This window comes from Budorcas taxicolor, chromosome 3 (genome assembly GCF_023091745.1).
Source record: "Budorcas taxicolor isolate Tak-1 chromosome 3, Takin1.1, whole genome shotgun sequence".
Classification (NCBI taxonomy): domain Eukaryota; kingdom Metazoa; phylum Chordata; class Mammalia; order Artiodactyla; family Bovidae; genus Budorcas; species Budorcas taxicolor.
In genome coordinates, this window is record NC_068912.1 from 86,787,290 (window position 1) to 86,806,851 (window position 19,562).

Genomic DNA, 19,562 nt, shown 5'->3' on the forward strand with positions numbered 1-19,562 from the left:
TGAATTTCCCAAGATCATGCAGAGAGTAAGTGAAACCCTGGCCACTTGAACTCCAAACCTAGTATTTCTTCTTTGCTGCCCCAGTTGCTGCCTCCCAGGACATGGGAGGTGCTCAATAAATACTTGCACAGTGATTCACTCCCTTTCTCAGGTCCATGGGCTGGTCTCTGACCCCTGGCCAAAGCCAGACCACATGGCCTCACGCCAAGACAACTGCAGTAGGCTTCACTCTGGTCCCGATTCTCTCGCTATCTATCTTAGGCTCACAGAACGCCAGCACTGAAAGAGAACTTCAGCGGTCATGGAAAACAGCTGTTCCCAAATGCCAGACCCTGACTGCTGCTAGCCCTGGACTGGTCATTTTCGCTAATCAGTGGTGAATAATACCAACAGAGACGATGAAATCCTTATTATTAATAATACTATGAATAATTGATTGGTAAAAAGATCTCATGTCCTGGTAGCTCACTTTGCTTTTCTTGGGCAAGCTCCAATACTCTACATGCGCAACATTACTGGGAGAAAAACATCGATCTGTGCCACTATTCCGATCCTTAAGCAAAGACTGAATGAGAGACAGACCAAACGGGCCAGCCACTACCTGGGCACTCCCTAAGTGAAAAGTGAAGTCACTCAGTCCTGACCGACTCTTTGCGACTCCCTGGACTGCAACCTACCAGGCTCCTCCACCCATGGGATTTTCAAGGCAAGAGTACTGGAGTGGGGTGCCGTTGCCTTCTCCATCATTACTCCCAGACATAACCAATTAGATCTTATTTTCAATAAGCAGTCAGCACTTCTCAAATAATGCAGAACATTGATTTCCAGGTATTTATCTCTGTATGCTATTCATCCAAATAGATTTATATTGGAATTGAGCACTTTAGAAATGTATTAATACCAAAAATACATTAAACACTCATAATTGGACCACATATGGCTTTCCTTGTCTTCTATATAGATATACTTCCTCATTCATTAATTCCCTAGTCTTATGTTTTTGAGCCAGAAGACACTGACTGTTGAGAAGACAGAGCCTGGAAGCAAGGCTAACGCAGCTTTTTGAGAGGGTGTGGGTAGGAGTACTGATGAGGCTGTAGAGCTGAGATCAGACTTTCTTTTATAACTGAGGTCGTGCCCAAGTTTCACCTAATCCCCAGCCTCTCCATAGAGGAAAGATTCAGAGACGTGGGCTTTCATGTGGATCCTGGAATCCCTTTATCATTCAACCAGCAAAGTGGCCACAGCTTCATGCATAGAGACTGGCCTCCGGTGAGGTCTTAGCTACAGAAGTACTGCCAGGACCCCCAGGTTCAGAACAGCTAAGGAAGTAGTTGACTCATTTATTCATTTTTTCCAACTGCAAACATTTCAGGTGAATGCAAAGAGAAGGAAGAGGCCAGACCTTTGGGAGTTAACTTCATGTGCTGGACCACAGAGAAAAGAAGAGGAATGGGTAGGAGCTTGTGTAGTAGAGGAAACCTCAGATTTCACCCAGTTTCAAGCATGATTCTTCAATCGTATGTCTAAATTAGGAGAACTTTTTATTCTAGAGTTCATATTTATCTTAAAAATTTGAGTTAGACAAAATGCTATCTGGAATTTGAAGCTTAAACTAAGAGAACTAGCTCTCTTTACCTAGGTATCTCATCCGTAGACATGGGGCTGGGGGGAGGGGGGCCAGCGCATTGCCTGATAGAGGCTGGAATTGACCAAATAATCTTTACTTCTTCTTAAATCCATTTCGTAGAGTTAGAAAACCCAGGTTTTTGCATTCTAGCACTGCCAGAAGTCATTGAGCCAGGAGGTGGTAATCCATGTAACTCTCTCCATCTTCAGCTTCTTTATCTTCGAAGTAAGTGATAACATCTATTTCACAGGATTTTCAGACGAATTAACTGAGATAGCAGACTTAAGAGCATATGGTAGAATATTTAATAAAGTCTAGTGCAGGTGTCAATAACGTTCACAGATAGCAATTAAACAGGGTCAATATCTCGAATAATATTGATATGCATCTCAAAAAAGTAAAGGGTTTTAATATTTCAAAATGCTTTCACAAGTGTAATAATGTCTTGTGTGTGCACGCTAAGTTGCTTCAGTCATGTCCAACTCTTTGCAGCCCTGTGGACTGTAGCCCACCAGGTTCGTCTGTCCACAGGATTCTCCAGGGAGAATACTGGAGTAGGTTGCCATGCCCTCCTCTAGGGGATCGTCTTGACTCAGGTATTGAATCAGTGCCTCTTGTGTCTCCTGCATTGGCAGGCGGGTTCTTTACCACTAGCATCATCTGGGAAGACCAACAGTGACTCAACCTATTCCAAAAACTTAAGATGGCCTGATTGGGTGGACAGAAGGACAGATAGATGGACATACACATGATAAGCCAAGTACAGTACAGTATTAACAACAGAATCCAGGTCAGAGTTCTATGTGTTCATTATAAAACTGTTTCTACGTCTCTGTATGTCTGACAATTTTGACAATAAAGGATTGGGGGAAAATGGCTTTCACAGCCTGTTACACTTGATCCTAGACTTGTGAGCCCCTTGTGATAAAGGATGCTCTTGGCTTCCACTCTGCCTCCCCATCACCAGGCACAGTGCCTTTCTCACAGTATTTACTAGATGAATGATTGTTTCACTGATTAAATGAATATAGTCCTATAATAGCAGAACAGTTATTCTCATTTTGAAGACAACAACAGAACAACAACAAAAGAAAATAAAACCAACCTGTATGTTCAGAGAAATGAGACTTACTACTTCAGAAGAATGCTCTGACTTGTATCTTTCCTGACTTCTGGCCTGCCTCCTCCCTTTCCCTATTAACATCCACCTATCCTGGGCCTCCAGATTTCCAACGGAACAGTTCACCTCAATGAAGCTGATCATGCTAATGAGTTCCTATATATCACAACAAGCATTAAATGCACTGTCTTTTTTAGCATATTTTCTAAAGACAGTTCTTTCCTCCAATAGATGTGACCTCCATTTTAATCTGGTGAGAAAAGAATTTTGCTCAATCTCTGTCTTGCATCGAAAATCATACCATGTAGGCATAAGGCCAGTGGAACATAGCAATTGTTCTCTCGCTTCTCTGTATATTCCTAGAAGTAGGTGACATCCCTACACAGTCGTCAGGTTGGCTGGCAGCAAGGAAGCTGGGGACAGGGGCTTTGCTATTTATTTCAGCCATAAGTCTGCCTTAGGCCAGAAAACAAGGAATCATTTGGAAAATATTTATTGAGTATGTTTTCAATACCAAGCACCATGTTTGGGTAAGGGGAGGAAACAGTCAGGTATGGAAAGAGATTTGGTACCTACTTTTATGGAGCTCAGAAACCACCCACCTAAATGAGAAAAGAACATGATGCACCAGATGACAAACAAACAAAAGAACAAGACAGGATTTAGGGCCAGAAGCACCTTCATGAAGACTCAAGCCTGATACCTGTGGACAAGGCACTGCCTCTATTTGAGGCTTATTGTGTTTATCTATAAAATGCAGCAAAAATTCAATATTTAACTCACAGGGCCATGTCATCAATCAAATAAAGAAAGCAGAGGTTCAAGCCATAGAAGCTGTAAAATATAGTATCATAACAATAGCTGACGTTTATTAAATGTTATTAGGTATCATGCCAAGTCCTTTTTTAAAAAAAAGTTGGTCTGCTTTTTAAAATCACTTTGTTGGACTATAAAACTAAGGGAATACAGCACATAGCTGGCATAAATCAAATATGCAAATGCAGGGATAAGGAAAAGATTCACTGTCCAGGTAAATGAAGACAGGCCATCAGCCTCAACACTCCATATATTTCAGTTACGAGCCCAGTTTATGGGAAGACCACCCTGGAGAGAAAATCCACAACAGATGCCCTAACACCAGCTGACAATACGGTCGGCCGTGCTCAAAGGCTGGGAGAAATCTGGTCCAAACGTAATATGGCCCTAGTATAAACACTCTAAAAAAGAGCTTGATTGATTCAGATGATGTGTCTTAGATTTTCTTGGGGATGAAAGAAGCAACATAAAGGGGTTAGTCCTCTCAGAGTACAAAGACAAGGAGATAAGCACAGAGGAGTTACTGCCTCTATCTGGAGGCTTCACTTAACACAAAATATACAGTGACCTGAGATGACAGGCTGCAGCCAAGGGGTGGCTCTGGGGTGGAAAGGAACAGTAATACTCCAAACTTCCTTTTCCACAACAGGGAAGAGAAAAGTAACATATGCTCGACATGCAGTGATCTTTACTTTGGAACAGAACTATCTGAACAGACACACCCAGCAACCAAAAATGGCATGACAAATGATTCCATCCATTAAAATATTTACTGAGTTATCAGTGTTAGATACAAAGCAAAGCAATGCCCCAGACATCACAGATGTGTAAATAAATGAGGTGCAATAATAGTTTAATAAATTCCACGGTGGGGGTAAGAGGAAGATGCCATAGGCAGGGCAGAGGGTTGGACCCTAATCAACACTCCATGGTGACAGTCAAGGAAGGCTTCTTGGAGCTTGAAGAATTGGTATAAATTTCCCCAAGTGAAAAGAAATCATTGTAAGTTTGCCATGCAGAAGGAAGACCTCAGCAAACATCCAGAGATGTAAGAGAACGTGGGTTAGGTATCCTTAGATCCACTGATCAAGAAATGCACCATCTGGCAAGACTTTCCATTTCTCTGAGTATTCTGTTATAGGAAAAGTAATGATGGAGTCCTTGAACAAATTCTTGCGGCCTGGGTCTCAGCTCTAAGCGTCCAGAGGGTTAGTTGCTGGAAGAGGAAATGGTGAAGCAGGCTGGGTGGGGAATGCTGTAAAATGCAGGACACTCGCCCCTTCTTGAGGGACAGCCCCAGCGCAGCTCTGGCCAGTTCCTCCCACATGGGAATGTGAACCCAGGACTGCCAAGTACTTTTATTATTTTTTTGAGAAACAGAGAAATCTGGATTTTTATGAGAAATTTCTTTTTTTTTTTTTTAATGTTGGACACTAATTCAAAAAGGAATTTTTTTTTCAAGTACAGGGTGGGTCCAACAAAACCCATCTGGGGACCAGATTCAGTTTGTGGGCTGCTAGCCTATAACCCTGCACGTGGGCAGAAATGAGTCACAGAGCAGTTGCAGGCCAATGGATAGAGCCCAGGGTTGGAGGTGGTCTGGACCTAGTGGGAATCCTGGCTCTACCACTTACTGTTGTGTAGCTTTAAAGAAACTACTCAAGCCCCCGGGTCTTGTTTTCCTCATCTGTATAATGGAATAATAATACCTATCACAGAGGAACTTAGATGAAATAATGCATGTAAATCCCTTCATATAGTCAGTTCAGTTGCTCAGTCGTGTCTGACTCTTTGCGACCCCATGAATTGCAGCACGCCAGGCCTCCCTGTCCATCACCAACTCCCGGAGTTCACTCAGATTCATGTCCAACGAGTCGGTGATGCCACCCAGCCATTTCATCCTCTGTCGTCCCCTTCTCTTCCTGCCCCCAATCGCTCCCAGCATCAAAGTCTTTTCCAATGAGTCAACTCTTCGCATGAGGTGGCCAAAGTACTGGAGTTTCAGCTGTAGCATCAGTCCTTCCAAAGAACACCCAGGACTGATCTCCTTTAGAATGGACTGGTTGGATCTCCTTGCAGTCCAAGGGACTCTCAAGAGTCTTCTCCAACACCACAGTTCAAAAGCATCAATTCTTCAGTGCTCAGCTTTCTTCACAGTCCAACTCTCACATCCATACATGACCACTGGAAAAACCATAGCCTTGACTAGACAGACCTTTGTTGGCGAAGTAATGTCTCTGCTTTTGAATATGCCATCTAGGTTGGTCATAACTTTCCTTCCAAGGAATAAGTGTCTTTTAATTTCATGGCTGCAGTCACCATCTGCAGTAATTTTGGAGCCCCAAAAAATAAAGTCTGACACTGGTTCCACTGTTTCCCCATCTATTTCCCATGAAGTGATGGGACTGGATGCCATGATCTTCGTTTTTTGAATGTTGAGCTTTAGGCCAACTTTTTTGCTCTCCTCTTTCACTTTCATCAAGAGGCTTTTTAGTTCCTCTTCACTTTCTGCCATAAGGGTGGTATCATCTGCATATCTGAGGTTATTGATATTTCTCCTGGCAATCTTGATTCTAGCTTGTGCTTCTTCCAGACCAGCGTTTCTCATGATGTACTCTGCATATAAGTTAAATAAGCAGGGTGACAATATACAGCCTTGACATACTCCTTTTCCTATTTGGAACCAGTCTGTTGTGCAGATGGTTTAACGAAATAATCCCAGTGGGTGGGGGGGTGGGGGGAATCCCACACTAAATAATGAAGTGCTGTCGACCAGAAAGGATACCTGGAACTATAAGATTATTTTTTAATGGAAAAGTACTAAGAAGTAATAAAAGCCTGAGCACTGTGCTGTAACAGTAGTCAACTATTCCAACTATGGATAGTATCTCATTATTGTGTTTTGTAATAATATATGCAGCCATTTTTTCCTATACTGTAAATTTCTTAAAACAAATGCATTTGTAAGACTGTAGAGCCTCATAATTTTTCCCTTTAACATTGCAGTGTAAACTTTGTTGTTGCTATACAAATATTTATTATCTACCCAGTACATGTGCCAGAAGTTTTTTTTTTTTTCCCAAAGTCGTAACATAGATCATGTCACACCCATGTTTAAAATCCATCAACCATTTCCCACTGCTCTTAGCATAAAATCCAAATTCCTGACAATAACCTCAAGGCTGTGTAGGGTCTGGCCCTTGGTCACTTCTCTAACCCCTCTTCTGCCCCTGTCTGCCTCGCTCATACCCTGCCCCTGGCCCTGCTGACCTAGGTGGATCTCATAGGTGCTTCTCTCCCGAGTCTGCTGCTCCGCTTCCTGAAAATCTCATCATTCCTGTCAATAGAAACCTCCCAAGAGAACACACCAGCCATGCCAAATCTGTTCACCTGAGTGTCTTCCTCATAGCATTTTCCAGGAAACAAAATCACTTTGCATATATATTTGTTCTACTTTCTGTCTCTCTACACTAGAATCTAAGTTCCCAGAAGCCTATGCAGGGCGCTCATCTATCTTGCTCACCTTGGCATCCCCAATACTCATCGCACAGGAAACACTCAACCAATACTTTGCAAATGAAAAAAAAAAAAAAAATGATCCCAGTGCCCATTGTTCCCAGCCTCAGATGATCCTGAAGTTATCACATCCAAGTTTCTTCCCTGAACTAGTTTATCCAAAGCCTGGAAAGCAAACGTTTGAAGAAGCAGTAGAGTGAAACGGTGATAAGCCCATTCTGTGGGTCTGAAATGCCAAGGTTCAAACCCCAGCTTTGCCACTTATTAGCTGAATACCCTCAGGCAAGTTGTTTAATATTTCTGAGGCTGTTTTCTTATCTGTAAAAGATGAGACTTACTTCCTAGGGTGGTTGTGAAGATCAGATAAGTTTAACTGGGATGAAATGCTTAGACAAGCGCTAGATATACAATAAGCACTATGTACATTTTAGCTACTGGTTTCATCTATTTCCTCTGCTGTTGCTGACGTCCAGTTGCTCAGTTGTGTCCAAATCTTTGCGACTCCTTGGACTGCAACACACCAGACTTTCCTGTCCTTCACCATTTCCTAGAGCTCGCTCAAACTCATGCCCGTTGAGTCGGTGATGCCATCCAACCGTCTCATTCTGTCGTCCCCTTCTCCTCCTGCCTTCAATCTTTCCCAGCATCAGGGTCTTTTCAAATGAGTCAGCTCTTCACATCAGGTGGCCAAAGTATTGGAGCTTCAGCATCAGTCCTTCCAAAGAATATTAAGGATTGATTTCCTTTAGGATGGACTGGTTTGATCTCCTTGCAGGCCAAGGGACTCTCAAGAGTCTTCTCCAAAAGCACATCTATTTCTTTATTTATTTTTCTTGCCCTGACTTGCTTTTATTTTTTTTTTATTTATTTTTTTTAATTTAAATTTTATTTTTTTACTTTACAATACTGTATTGGTTTTGCCATACATTGTCTGTTCTTATTGCTTAGTTCAAAAAGGCAATAACTTTGCGAAGGCAGAGATCACTTTTTTTGTGAAGGCAGGCCCCCACAGGAAGGGAACAGAGGATGGAGCTGTTTGTATGGTTTTTGATGTACATATGCTTACATGATACGAGGCTAGGAGTGAGACATTTAGCCCTTTTGTGGGGGCTCAGTTTCCTCATCTATGGGCTTCCCCAGTGGCTCAGCAGTAAAGAATCTGCCTGTAGTGCTAGGAGACTCAAGAGATGTGAGTTTGATCCCTGGGTCGAGAAATTCCCCTAGAGGAGAGCATGGCAACCCACTCCAGTATTCCTGCCTGGAGAATCCCACGGTCAGAGGAGCCTGGCAGGCTACAGCCCACAAACTCACAAAGAGTCGGACACGACTGAAGCGACTAAGCACGCATGCATCTTCCTCATTTATAAAAAACGATAAATCTAACCACAAGATAGTATAAAAATTAAATAATCACTGTGGAATAAAATAACTCTGGGGCTGTAAGCATTGGCGAATTTTAGGGGAAACATGTACAAGATATTCAGTGAGTCACTCTGCTTTGCAGTTCAAAGCTGGCTGCCTCCTGGTACAGGTATCATACATAGGATACGGAGGATTCAGATAAATGAAGGACTCTGAAAACATGTTTTATACTCTTGTACTATTTTTATGACTGTTGATTTGCCTGACAATTTTGTGGTCATTTTTAGATGCTTTCTTTAGCTATTATTCAAACAGGGAAAACATGCAACTCATTACACTCAGTGACTTGCAATAAGATATTCTAGTGTTTAACATTCTCTCAGTTGGCTCTAGAATGTTACTGACATATCCATCAGTGGAGACAAACATTTTAAAACACAGTGAAAGAGAGAATTAAACTACCATTTGAATATCTACTGTATATTTTACAAATATCTGACTAAATTCCAATTAATTCCACAGGCTGATATTATTGTCGTTAGTCATTTGACAGCTACGCATGCTGAAAATCATAGACACTGATTTAGTCAAAGGTCATGCAAAACTGGTAAATGCTGGAGAAAGATTTAAATGCAAGTGTCATTTGCCTTCAAATCCAGTACTTGTTGTTGTTATACAACTGTGTTCTACTTCCCAAAGTACCTGTCTTGTATTAGCTCTACTGCAAAGACCTGATGAATGTAGGTAAATAATATCAAGACCTATGCATGCATTTAAAGCCAGAGTAACTAACAGTGGAAGACTATAGTTTCCACTATATTGCCAACAAAAAAGAAATGCTCCATTTTTAAGAAAGAAACTGACATTGTTTATCTTTCATAAAGTTTCAAGACAAGAAACCTCAAGAAAAGAAAATAGATCTTACTATACAACCAAGAGGAATAGACGAATAAGGCTGGTCAAGGCACTTATTGTGCAAGCCTCTCACTGTACAGAGGAGACAATGATCAGGCTTTCTTGAAGTCTAACAGCTTTCTTTTTAATAGTTCCCCCTACTACAAAGCATCCAACTGACACCTTGCACAGCTAGCAGGAAGTTATCAAACCACCTCTCTGGGCATCCAGACTCCCTGGTTGCTCCCAAGAACCTACATACACAGGAAAAAGCATATTAGAACCAATCAGATCATCACTTACTCATTTTCCCAATATGTTACCAAAAGAACAGAAGCAGAAGGGTATGGACTAGCGAAATGAAAAGGACAGATACGTGTTCTAAACCCATCAACAAAATTCTCTGACATTCTAGCCAGTTGCTTCCAGACTTTTGGAATGAACAATGAAAACTGCAAACTATAAAATGATTAGCTTTCTGCTCTGCTGACAATGGCAAAAAGAGGAAATGAGTTAAAAGAGGGGTTGGAATATCTCCATGCATCCTCTACAAGCCACTTAATTATCTTCCATTAACACTGAGCTGTCAGGATTGGCATCAGCCCGTTAACTTACTTGACCTTCCTCAGCCTGCACCTCGTTACCCTACAATGTTTCATGTTTATAAAGATAGGAGACTCCAGCTGTTCCAGCCTGAGAGAACTTAATTTACATTTGGCCTTCATTAAGATGAGAGTCAGAATCATTGAGACCAAATGGAGAAGCCAGACTGCTGGGGGTTATGAAAAATTCAAATGGCATTTTTCCTTTTATCTGACAATTCTTATTAAGGAGACATACGTCAACCTAAAACACATAAACGTTAAATGAAAAAGACACGATTAAAATTCCATATTGCAGAACTAGGACCCAAGTGGCTTTGCCCATGAGCCATGGTGGTCCTAGTACATCACTTCTGTCTTCTGGGAAGTCTGAACTCCAAATTCTATCCAACTGCCTCTGATATTCAATTCCAGGCTAAGTACAAGGAGCACATGAATGACAGTAATACTGAAATGAGTGGTCAGCTGTGACTCCTCCACCTAGCTCACCCTTCATGGCCAATCAGCCTCAATGTCCTGCGGACATTAATCCCTAACAATTTTGGGAACCTGTCTCCTCTCCATCCCACAGTGCCTAATTCAGGTCTCATCACTTCTCACCTGGAGAACTGTAAGAGCTCCTTATTGTCCCACTCAAGTCATTCAAAATATATTTATTGAGTACCCATTATGTGCCAGGCATTTGATTAAGTATAGGGACACAGCAAGGAACAAAATGGACATCACCTCCATCTTCCTGTGGATTACAATGGTTGGAAGGGGTGAGCTTTATACAAATCATTATACAAATGGACATGTCATTACAATTTATGAAAGATATAATGAAATAAAATTAAGAGTAAAATGACAGGGCTTCCCTAGTGGTCCAGTGGTTAAGAATCCACCTGCCAAAGCAGGAGACACGGGTTTGAACCTCAGTCTGGGAAGATCCCACATGCCTCAAGGCAGCTAAGCCCATGCACCACAGCTACTGAAGCCCAAGTGCTCTAGAGCCCTGCTCAACAACAGAAGAGGCAATGAGAAACCCAAATACTGCAACTAGAGAAAGCCTGCCAGAAGCAACCAAGACCCACCTCAGCCAAAAATAAATCAATTAATGTTTTTAAAAAGAGTAAAATGACAAAAGACCTCTGATTTACTTGAGGGTCAGAAAAGGCTTCTTTAAACATGTGACAGTAAAACTGAGATTCACATGATGAGTTAGAATCAGCGGTGAGTAGAGGGAAGAATATTCAATCAGAAGGCACAGCGTCATTTAAGACCAGGGATCAGCAAACATTCTCTATAATGATCCCGAGAGTAAACATTTTCAGCTTTGCAGGAAATGCAATCTCCATCTCAGATACTCAGATCTACTACTGAAGTACAAGAGTACCTCAGACAGTACATAAACAAATAATGTGGCTGGCTGCCAGTAAAACTTCACGGCCACCAAAGTCTTAATTTCATCTCATTTTCACCAGTCACAAAACATGACCCTTCTTTAAATTATTTTTCAACATTTGAAAGGTAAAAGCCATTCTCAGCTCCCAGGACATCCAAAAGCAGGCAGCAGGCCAGATTTGGCCCATGGCCATAGACGGCCAACCCCTAGTTAAAGGCTCTGAGATGGCAAAGACCTGGAGTGACTGAGGCACTCTGGGTGGATCCGTATGGATGGACTGGACAGAACAAAGTGAGGGACACACAGTAAGCAGTGGGGGGAGGTCAAAATGATGTCCTACACCATCTTCTGAGCCAGATTACAAATTTTGGAGCTTATCCTAAGGGCAAAGCAAGGCCAATGAAGTGCTATAATCAGAAAAATAAGAAAACTGATTCTTGGGGAATTCCCTGGTAGTCCAGTGGTTAGGACTTGGCACGTTCACTGCCAGGGCCTGGGTTTGATCTCTGTAGAGGACTAAGATCCCACAAGCTATGTGGCATGGGCAACAAATAAATTTAAAAAAAGAAGAAGAAGAAGAAGAAAACTAGTTCTTACTCCCCACCACACACACATTTTCTTACTCCTAATCCAATCTTTTCACTCTGCCCAAGGTATCTAGGATATTTCCTCCCTTGGCTAACAACCATCCCTAATCTCTCTCACCAAACAGGCCTGGTCTCATTTCCTACTACTCTCAGGGAAGCATCCCAGGCTCCTGTCCTTGGGCCTATGTACTTTACAATAACAAAAAACAGTCTCTCTAAAATATCCTTTTCTTCTCTACTAGGCAAAACCTCCAGTTATACCTTGAGGCTCATCTCAAGTACCTTGTCCAGGAAGCAAATTACTTGCCCCAAAAGCACTTTTCATATTCCTGTATCACAGTGTTCAGCACATCTTTTGCTAGCTCTGGGTCCATGTTTCTACCCTCTTTATGCTTCCCCACCACTGTTTCCACTGGACACTGTGCCCCTCGAGGGTAAGAGTCCTCCTTGTACCCATGCCCCTGTGCCTACCATACTGCCAGTTGATGGCAGGACCACAAGTAAGATTTGACAAATTAAGGAATGAATGAAGAGTAAACACCTAGCAACGCTGTGAACTTGCACAGTCTCATGTTCTGATGTTGAATGTGCTGCTGAACAGTTAGTGAAGCTATGTGTATGCATGTATGCTAAGTCACTTCAGCTGTGTACAACTCTTCGTGATCCTATGGACTGTAGCCTGCCAGGCTCCTCTGTCCACGGGATTTCTCCAGGCAAGAATAGTGGAGTGGGTTACTATTCCCTCCTCCAGGGGATCTACCAGACCCAGGGATCAAACCCATGTCTCTTACATCTCTTGCACTGGCAGCTGGCTTCTTTACCACTAGCGCCACCTGGGAAGCAGTACTTCCCTATGTCTCAGTTCCCCATAGGCCCACTAAAAAGAAGAAACTGCTTCCCACTTCTCCATACACGGATGCTTTTCAGGATATAAGGGTATAAAAGCCTTTAGAACCAAAAGCGGTTTTGTGAATCTGCAGGCAGTAACATCAGCACCACCTGGGAGCTTGTTAGAAACCCAAATTCTCAGGTCCCATCTCAGGGTTACTAAGTCAGAATCCACAGTTCAGTAGGTGATTCATTTACACATTAAAGTTTGAGAAGCTATAAAGCCACTGGCACACTTTAAGGAGAAGATGCGAAAACTGATTTTAGAAGTTGTTTTGATTTTGAATTTGCAAACACAGTAAAACCAAAGGATTCTCAGCAAGGATTCCTGGGTATGCTTACCAAAAAATAAAAATCAAAGTAAAAAATCTGAAACACAGGTTTGAAGCTCAATGTTCAGGTAGTTGAATACACAGTGAGGCACGGTTTAGAGCCTTACTCAGAAAATTCTGAAATGGAATCGACTAAATGAATGGACAGATGGATGGTCAGTCTTAGGTCATAATCACAGCCAGGCAATCTAGATATTATTTTCTGTGGGTTTTATTTAGCTTACTTTGATCTCAAGCACATAGGGAAATATCCAGACAAGCTTAGCTTATAACTGCATGTATATTAAGATCTCCTGGGATATAAAGCACTAAGCTGGCTACAAACCAGGTGTCAGGAAGGTGCTGGTATTGCACCAATGGCCACCTGTCCCATTCTCCTCACCTAGTTTAGAATGGCTGTTCCTCACCTATGGCCAACAAGGGTGACATGGCCAACCCATCTGTTCCTTTGTGCCATGTTTAGGCTGGCTTAAAGACCACCACCACCCCTGTTACTGGTACTTCCTGGACAGGCAAGCTTTAAAGAGGGTTTCAGCACTGCATGACAAATGGGATGAGCTGGGATTAGAGACCAGGAGACACCGATTTACATTCTGGCTCTATCATCTGTTTGGGGAAGTCATATAACCCTCTCTCTCAGCCTCAGTTTCTTATGCCATCAAGCAGGCAGAGGTTGCTAGAATGAAATTAATTAAAGCCTATCAAACACAGAATAGAGTGTGGGGGCAGTGCAGGGCAGTTTAGTAATCTGATTTGTATTTCAGGATATTTTGGTATCCAGTTTTCAAAGTGACCCAGTTCAACTCACTCACCTTCTAGATGGAAAAAGTGAAGCCTGGGATGAGAAATGCTTTGCTCGGAGTCACACAGTGTGATGCTAGTAGAGTCAGAATTAGGATCCTGAAACCCCGACTCCTTAAACATTGTATTTTCAAACTCCTAGCAAATACAGACATCTTTCTGCAAATTCAAACTTACAAAATAGCTCAATATACTAAACAAGCAACAACCCAAGCCTGCCTTAATTATCAATGTCCTTTGTGCTCATCTCTCTCTATCCCATGGTGGCAATCCAAGGACACCTTCTCAGTACCCTGAAACTCCCCCAACCCCACATTTGAGTAATTGAAGAACCAACCCACCAGAGCCAGTAAATGAATCACTGCAGGTCTTACCCTTAGATGAATTCTCTTCTCACCAGAGCACTACGGGTTTTCAAGTCCTTACAGTTCCCAGAGGACCTGAACTTTCTCATGCATCCATATCTACCAGGAACCATTAAGTTGACATCACCATTCTCCGCACTTCATAAATGATCCTAACATCTGGAAATGGGAACCACCTGCAAGTGCTTTGTCCAGAGATCACCTTATCATATAAGGACATGGAAACTGAAGTTCAGGTGAGATGAGAAAGGCATTCCGTAAAATGCCGCCAAGGTCAAACATTAATCACTGGGGGCTCAAAGTATGCAGAGAATGTTCCCGTTAGAAGATCAGGACTTGATCTCAGCTCTGCCACTTTCTAACTCGAATGGTAATTAACCCCTGTGGACTGCAGTAGAGCACTGGCTGTTATGAAAAATCACTTTCAGAGTCGGTTTTAGGTTCAGATTCTGGCTCTGTTGCATGCTTCCTGTGTCACTTAGGGTGAGCTGATGAATCTCTCTTAGTTTTAGCTTTTACAAAACACATAAAAAAGAAAAAGAAAACTAGGGGGTGGCTGCTAATAAGATTAAGTCACTTAGGGTGAGCTGATGAATCTCTATTAGTTTTAGTTTTTACAAAACACATGCAAAAAAGAAAAAAAAAAACTACTTTATAGGGTTGCTGTTAGGATTCAAAGAGATAATCCCCATCAAATACTTATCACAGTGCCTTGTATGAGTTAAGCAGAATGACTTAACTGCTACTGAATCAATAAAATGGGATCAACCTTCTGAGAGTTGCTGGAAAAATCCAACACAGCAGACTTGAGCAGGGTGCCTGGTACGGATAGATTCCCTAGAAGGAATCCTCTGCTATTATGAGCAATCTCTCCCCAAGCCTGTGCACTCACCTCTTTTAGCCACAGAAGCTTCGGGGCCTGCATCTCCACAGACATTACGCCCCCCACGTACTGCAGGACGCTGTGCTTCGTCTCGTTGATCCGGTGGACCTGACTGACCGCCCGGTGATCCAGCCACATGATGATGTTTCGATGGGAATCCCCTAGCAAAAACAAGGAAAGTGAGGACACTGCTACATCCTTGTCGTTCTAATTCAAGGGGGTGTTTGTGGATTCCCAAGGGCAGAAATCTTCACAATCACTTCTGTAATTTAACACATCAACACGGAACACCACCAGCACTGACTAGTACATCCCACCCAAACCTCCAATCTCCCTTCAAGAGATGTACTCTTTGAATATAGTTCCAAGGCTAAACGTCTACACAAAAACCTAGTCATGATTCACTGATTAATTATACAGGATTGCCATTCATTCTCTCAACTTTTCCCCCTCTCCTATCCCTTATATCTAAGAAAAACTTTCCTGGACATATGCTCAAGCAAAGAACCAATGAAATAAGCCTAAACAATACTTCAGTTTTTTAAGGTATGCCTCCTGGAAATCAGGACATATAATTTCAGGTATAATTATCATCTACATCTACATAATGGCTATTATCTGCTTACAGTCTCACTGCCTCTAGTCACTTTAATTAAAATTAGTTAATTTAAGTGCTTTTTCCTCACATGGTTGGTTTTGTGGCGTGGGAAACACTGGAATATTTTCCTTCCATTTGGGGAACCAAGCAGACCTAACATGGAACGCTCTTTCAGTACAGAGATACTGAAAAAGTTGTGGAATTTTTCTCAGCCTGTGTTCTTCTCTATAAAATGGGGACAACCAGGCCTGGATGGATTAACTGAGATTTTTCACTCACTGAACAAAAGATAATGTGCATAAAGATATGGCACATACTTGTCGCATACCAGACCCTCAAGAGGAATGTTTCATAGGAAGCCCGCCTCCTGCCTCTGACACCCTGTAGCCCACAGAGGAACTAGTTGCTCCTCTGGCCCTCCCCCAGCCTTGTTAATTCATACTGCAGTGATGGGCAAGTCACTACTCTTCACAGCCCTCTGCTTCCTCCAATGGCAAAATGCAGAGAACAGCAATGAATATACCTGGCAGATTATAAACGGGAGAGAGAAAAAGGACTCCAGAGGACCTGAGCCAGGCACTTCATGTGTTATTTTGTTTATTGGCAAAATAACTGCAGCTATTATATAATTTTGCTAAGAACAAATGTTTATAAAGCTGTGTGTGTGTGTGTGTGTGTGTGTGTGTGTGTGCTGGCAGACCTGTGCTGAACATTTTTATACATTATCTCATTTAATCTTAAAAACAACTCTGAGATCTAGGTCATTTTCAATGACAAACTGCCTTCAGGCTTGAAGACCTGCCTGCTCTCTCATGGCTGAGGAAAGCACAAATGTGTTTGGAAAGTAGATCTGTGCAGAGAATGGATAAATAGTAAAACAAGTTTAAACTTGAGCTACACCAGTTGGGGTATTTTTAAACACAATATATATTGTTTGTTGTCGTGGGTATACACACTTGTGATAAAAGCACAGAAGAAAAGTGTAAACACCAACTACAGCAGAACCATCACCTGCTGGACAGAGGAGAGGAGGAGGGCATGGACTAAAGTGGTTTTTTCTTAAAAAAAAAAGAATTGTGGCAAATATGATAAAACTTCATCTGTTTATCCTCATACATACATAGGGGCTGTTATCTTATTTTCCTTATGCTTCCATATATTTGAAAAAGAATTTTTAAAACATAACCAAAAAAGTCAACCTGAGAAAATATCTAAATTAGGTCATCTTTGAAATAAGCCAAGGCTTCAATCACTGATTTGCCTGACCAGAGAGATTTCAGGTCCCAAAAAGCTCCTCAAACAACATTAACACATTGAAAATAAAAGAAAGTACATGAAACCTTCCATAGGCACATCTAAGGTTTTGTATAAAGGGCTGAGTGGATTCTACTACATAACAAAACCACTTACAGCTCTGGTTCTCAACCCTAGTTGCACATTAGAAACTCCTGCTGCTACTGCTGCTGCTGCTAAGTCACATCAGTCGTGTCCGACCCTGTGCGACCACAGAGACGGCAGCCCACCAAGCTCCCCGGTCCCTGGGATTCTCCAGGCAAGAACACTGGAGTGGGTTGCCATTTCCTTCTCCAATGCATGAAAGCGAAAAGTGAAAGTGAAGTCGCTCAGTTGTGTCCAACTCCCAGCGGCCCCACTGACTGCAGCCTACCAGGCTCCTCCGTCCAGGGGATTTGCCAGGCAAGAGTACTGGAGTGGGATGCCATTGCCTTCTCCAGGGATAGCTTTAAAAAATACTAATGTCCAGGTCCTATTCAAAAATCATCATGGAATCAGAATGTGGGTGTGTGAACACATATCATGCACACACACACATGCATGCACACATGTGTATGTGGGTGTTGAAAAGGATGGTATCAGTATCTCATCTTCAATATTGTATAGAATGTATTTGCAGCTGCTTTAAGACAAAAACACCTGTTGCTAAACTATTAACTGTAAAGACAGACTGGTCAGCTACTACTGCTCTACATGAAGAGGCTCAGAATGACAAAATGAAGATTGTGCAGAATCAGCTACTTTATTCTATTTATTATGATTCTTAATTAATAATGTTCATTATAGACAACAACATGGAAGTTAATCTTTCCAGTGCTTGTAGACTCCACTGAAAGTTCACTTCATCTTTTATTAACCATTTGCTACATGCCAGACACAGTGCTGGGTGCTGAGATACCAAGAAGAGTGTGCCACAGACCCTGCCCTTATGGAGCAGGTGGGTAAGTGGACAAAACAGGCTGTATGTAGTACTGACTGACAGGACAGAAGACCTGGACACAGTACACAGAAGAGGAGGGGCACAGAGAAGGCCCCAGGTAGCGAAAGCTGAGGCTTCCGACAGGCAGGAAAGCTTTTGGTTAATTCTGGAAATGACTGGTCACTGGGTAGGCAGGTGAAGAAAGAGTGAGGGAAGAGGGACCACACAACAGAGACCGCATGTGAGACCAACAGAGCACAGACCCAAGACGGCATCATATTTAATACAATTGGAAGCAATCTAACAGAGAAGAATTAGGGTTACACAGTTTACCCTTGGGCAAATTATTCACCCCTGTACTCATTCAATTAATACTGTGAATGCCTCACAGGTGTTCCAGGGATACTTGAAGGAAATGACTAGGTCAGAAAACCATCGAAACATGAGGTTTCTGTTGCAGAGTGGCCTAGGCAGTAACTTCCTCCCTGACCCTAAACTATCATCCTCAATTCCTCTCCCTCCCAAGAGCTCCTGTGGCTGGAATGGTTCACCCAGAGTCATGGTCTGAGCCAGGTGGGCTGCAGAGGTAGGAACCACAGAGCAATGGCACCATGGTCCAACCCAGAGCTGCACTGACCTTCAAAGGAAGAGAAACCAAACAATGAGACGATTTTATCACACAGGTCAGTGTCCTTAAACTATTGAACTTAGTTTACTTTGGAATTTTTCTCTTTTTTTTTTTTGGTTACCATCCAAAGATGGTAAACTTTGCCAGTCTTGGGGGTTTGGTTTTAATGTCTGTGTGCACTCAGTCATGTCTGACTCTTGGTGGCCCCAAGAACTGTAGCTCGCCAGGCTCCTCTGTCCATGGAATTTTCCAGGCAAGAATACTGGATTGGATCGCCATTTCCTACACCAGGGGATTTTCCCAACCCAGGGACTGAACCTGCATTTCTTGTGTCTCCTGCATTGGCAGGTGGATTCTTTACCACTCGCACCACCTCAGAAACCCTTGGTTTTAATAGTTATAGCTAATTTTTTGATCCCACTCCACAATTACTCCAATTGACCAATTAAGAATGGGTCATTGCTAGGTAAGGACAAGTCATTAAAGAACCTTTAACTCATCCTTAAAATCTGAATTTCACTTTCCAACACAGGCTAATCCACTGCATATAAAATCTAACTTTAACAGAACCTGCTGAAAGGCAAGAAACTGGTAAGGGGCACCTGCAGCCAGGTTCATTTGATGAATGGGCACATTTTAACCTTTTAGGTGGAAAACAATTTTTTTCAACACTTATAATTACAGTTGCAACCTAGCTACTCTTTTCTTTAATAGGTTGCAACCTAATTACCCAATATTTTCAACACTTATAATTAGGGTAGCTTCCTACATACCCTTTTAATTGTTAATAGGAAGCAATTCTACCTACACTGAGAAGAAAAGATGGTATCTGAGGGTGCTTGTATAAGCAGATTTAACAAAGAACTCTTCCTCCATTTCAAATGTTCTTGTTCCTAATATTTTAGCTGGTCATTCATCTGTACCCAGTGATTCTCCAAATACTA

The 19,562-nt window shown here is 42.2% G+C and overlaps 1 protein-coding gene across 7 annotated transcripts in view; it reads right to left on the reverse strand.

Annotated features, from left to right (window-relative positions):
- The window catches only part of FGGY (FGGY carbohydrate kinase domain containing), a 501,197-nt gene that overhangs the window by 440,008 nt on the left and 41,627 nt on the right, over positions 1–19,562 (reverse strand). For all 7 annotated transcript variants that reach the window (XR_008199109.1, XM_052636858.1, XM_052636853.1 and 4 more), the window contains exon 4: positions 15,190–15,341. Coding sequence is in view for 6 of the 7 variants with exons in the window: in XM_052636858.1 (XP_052492818.1) it covers positions 15,190–15,341 (152 nt within the window). In the remaining variant the exon portion in view is untranslated. The remainder of the gene's footprint in view (positions 1–15,189; positions 15,342–19,562) is intronic.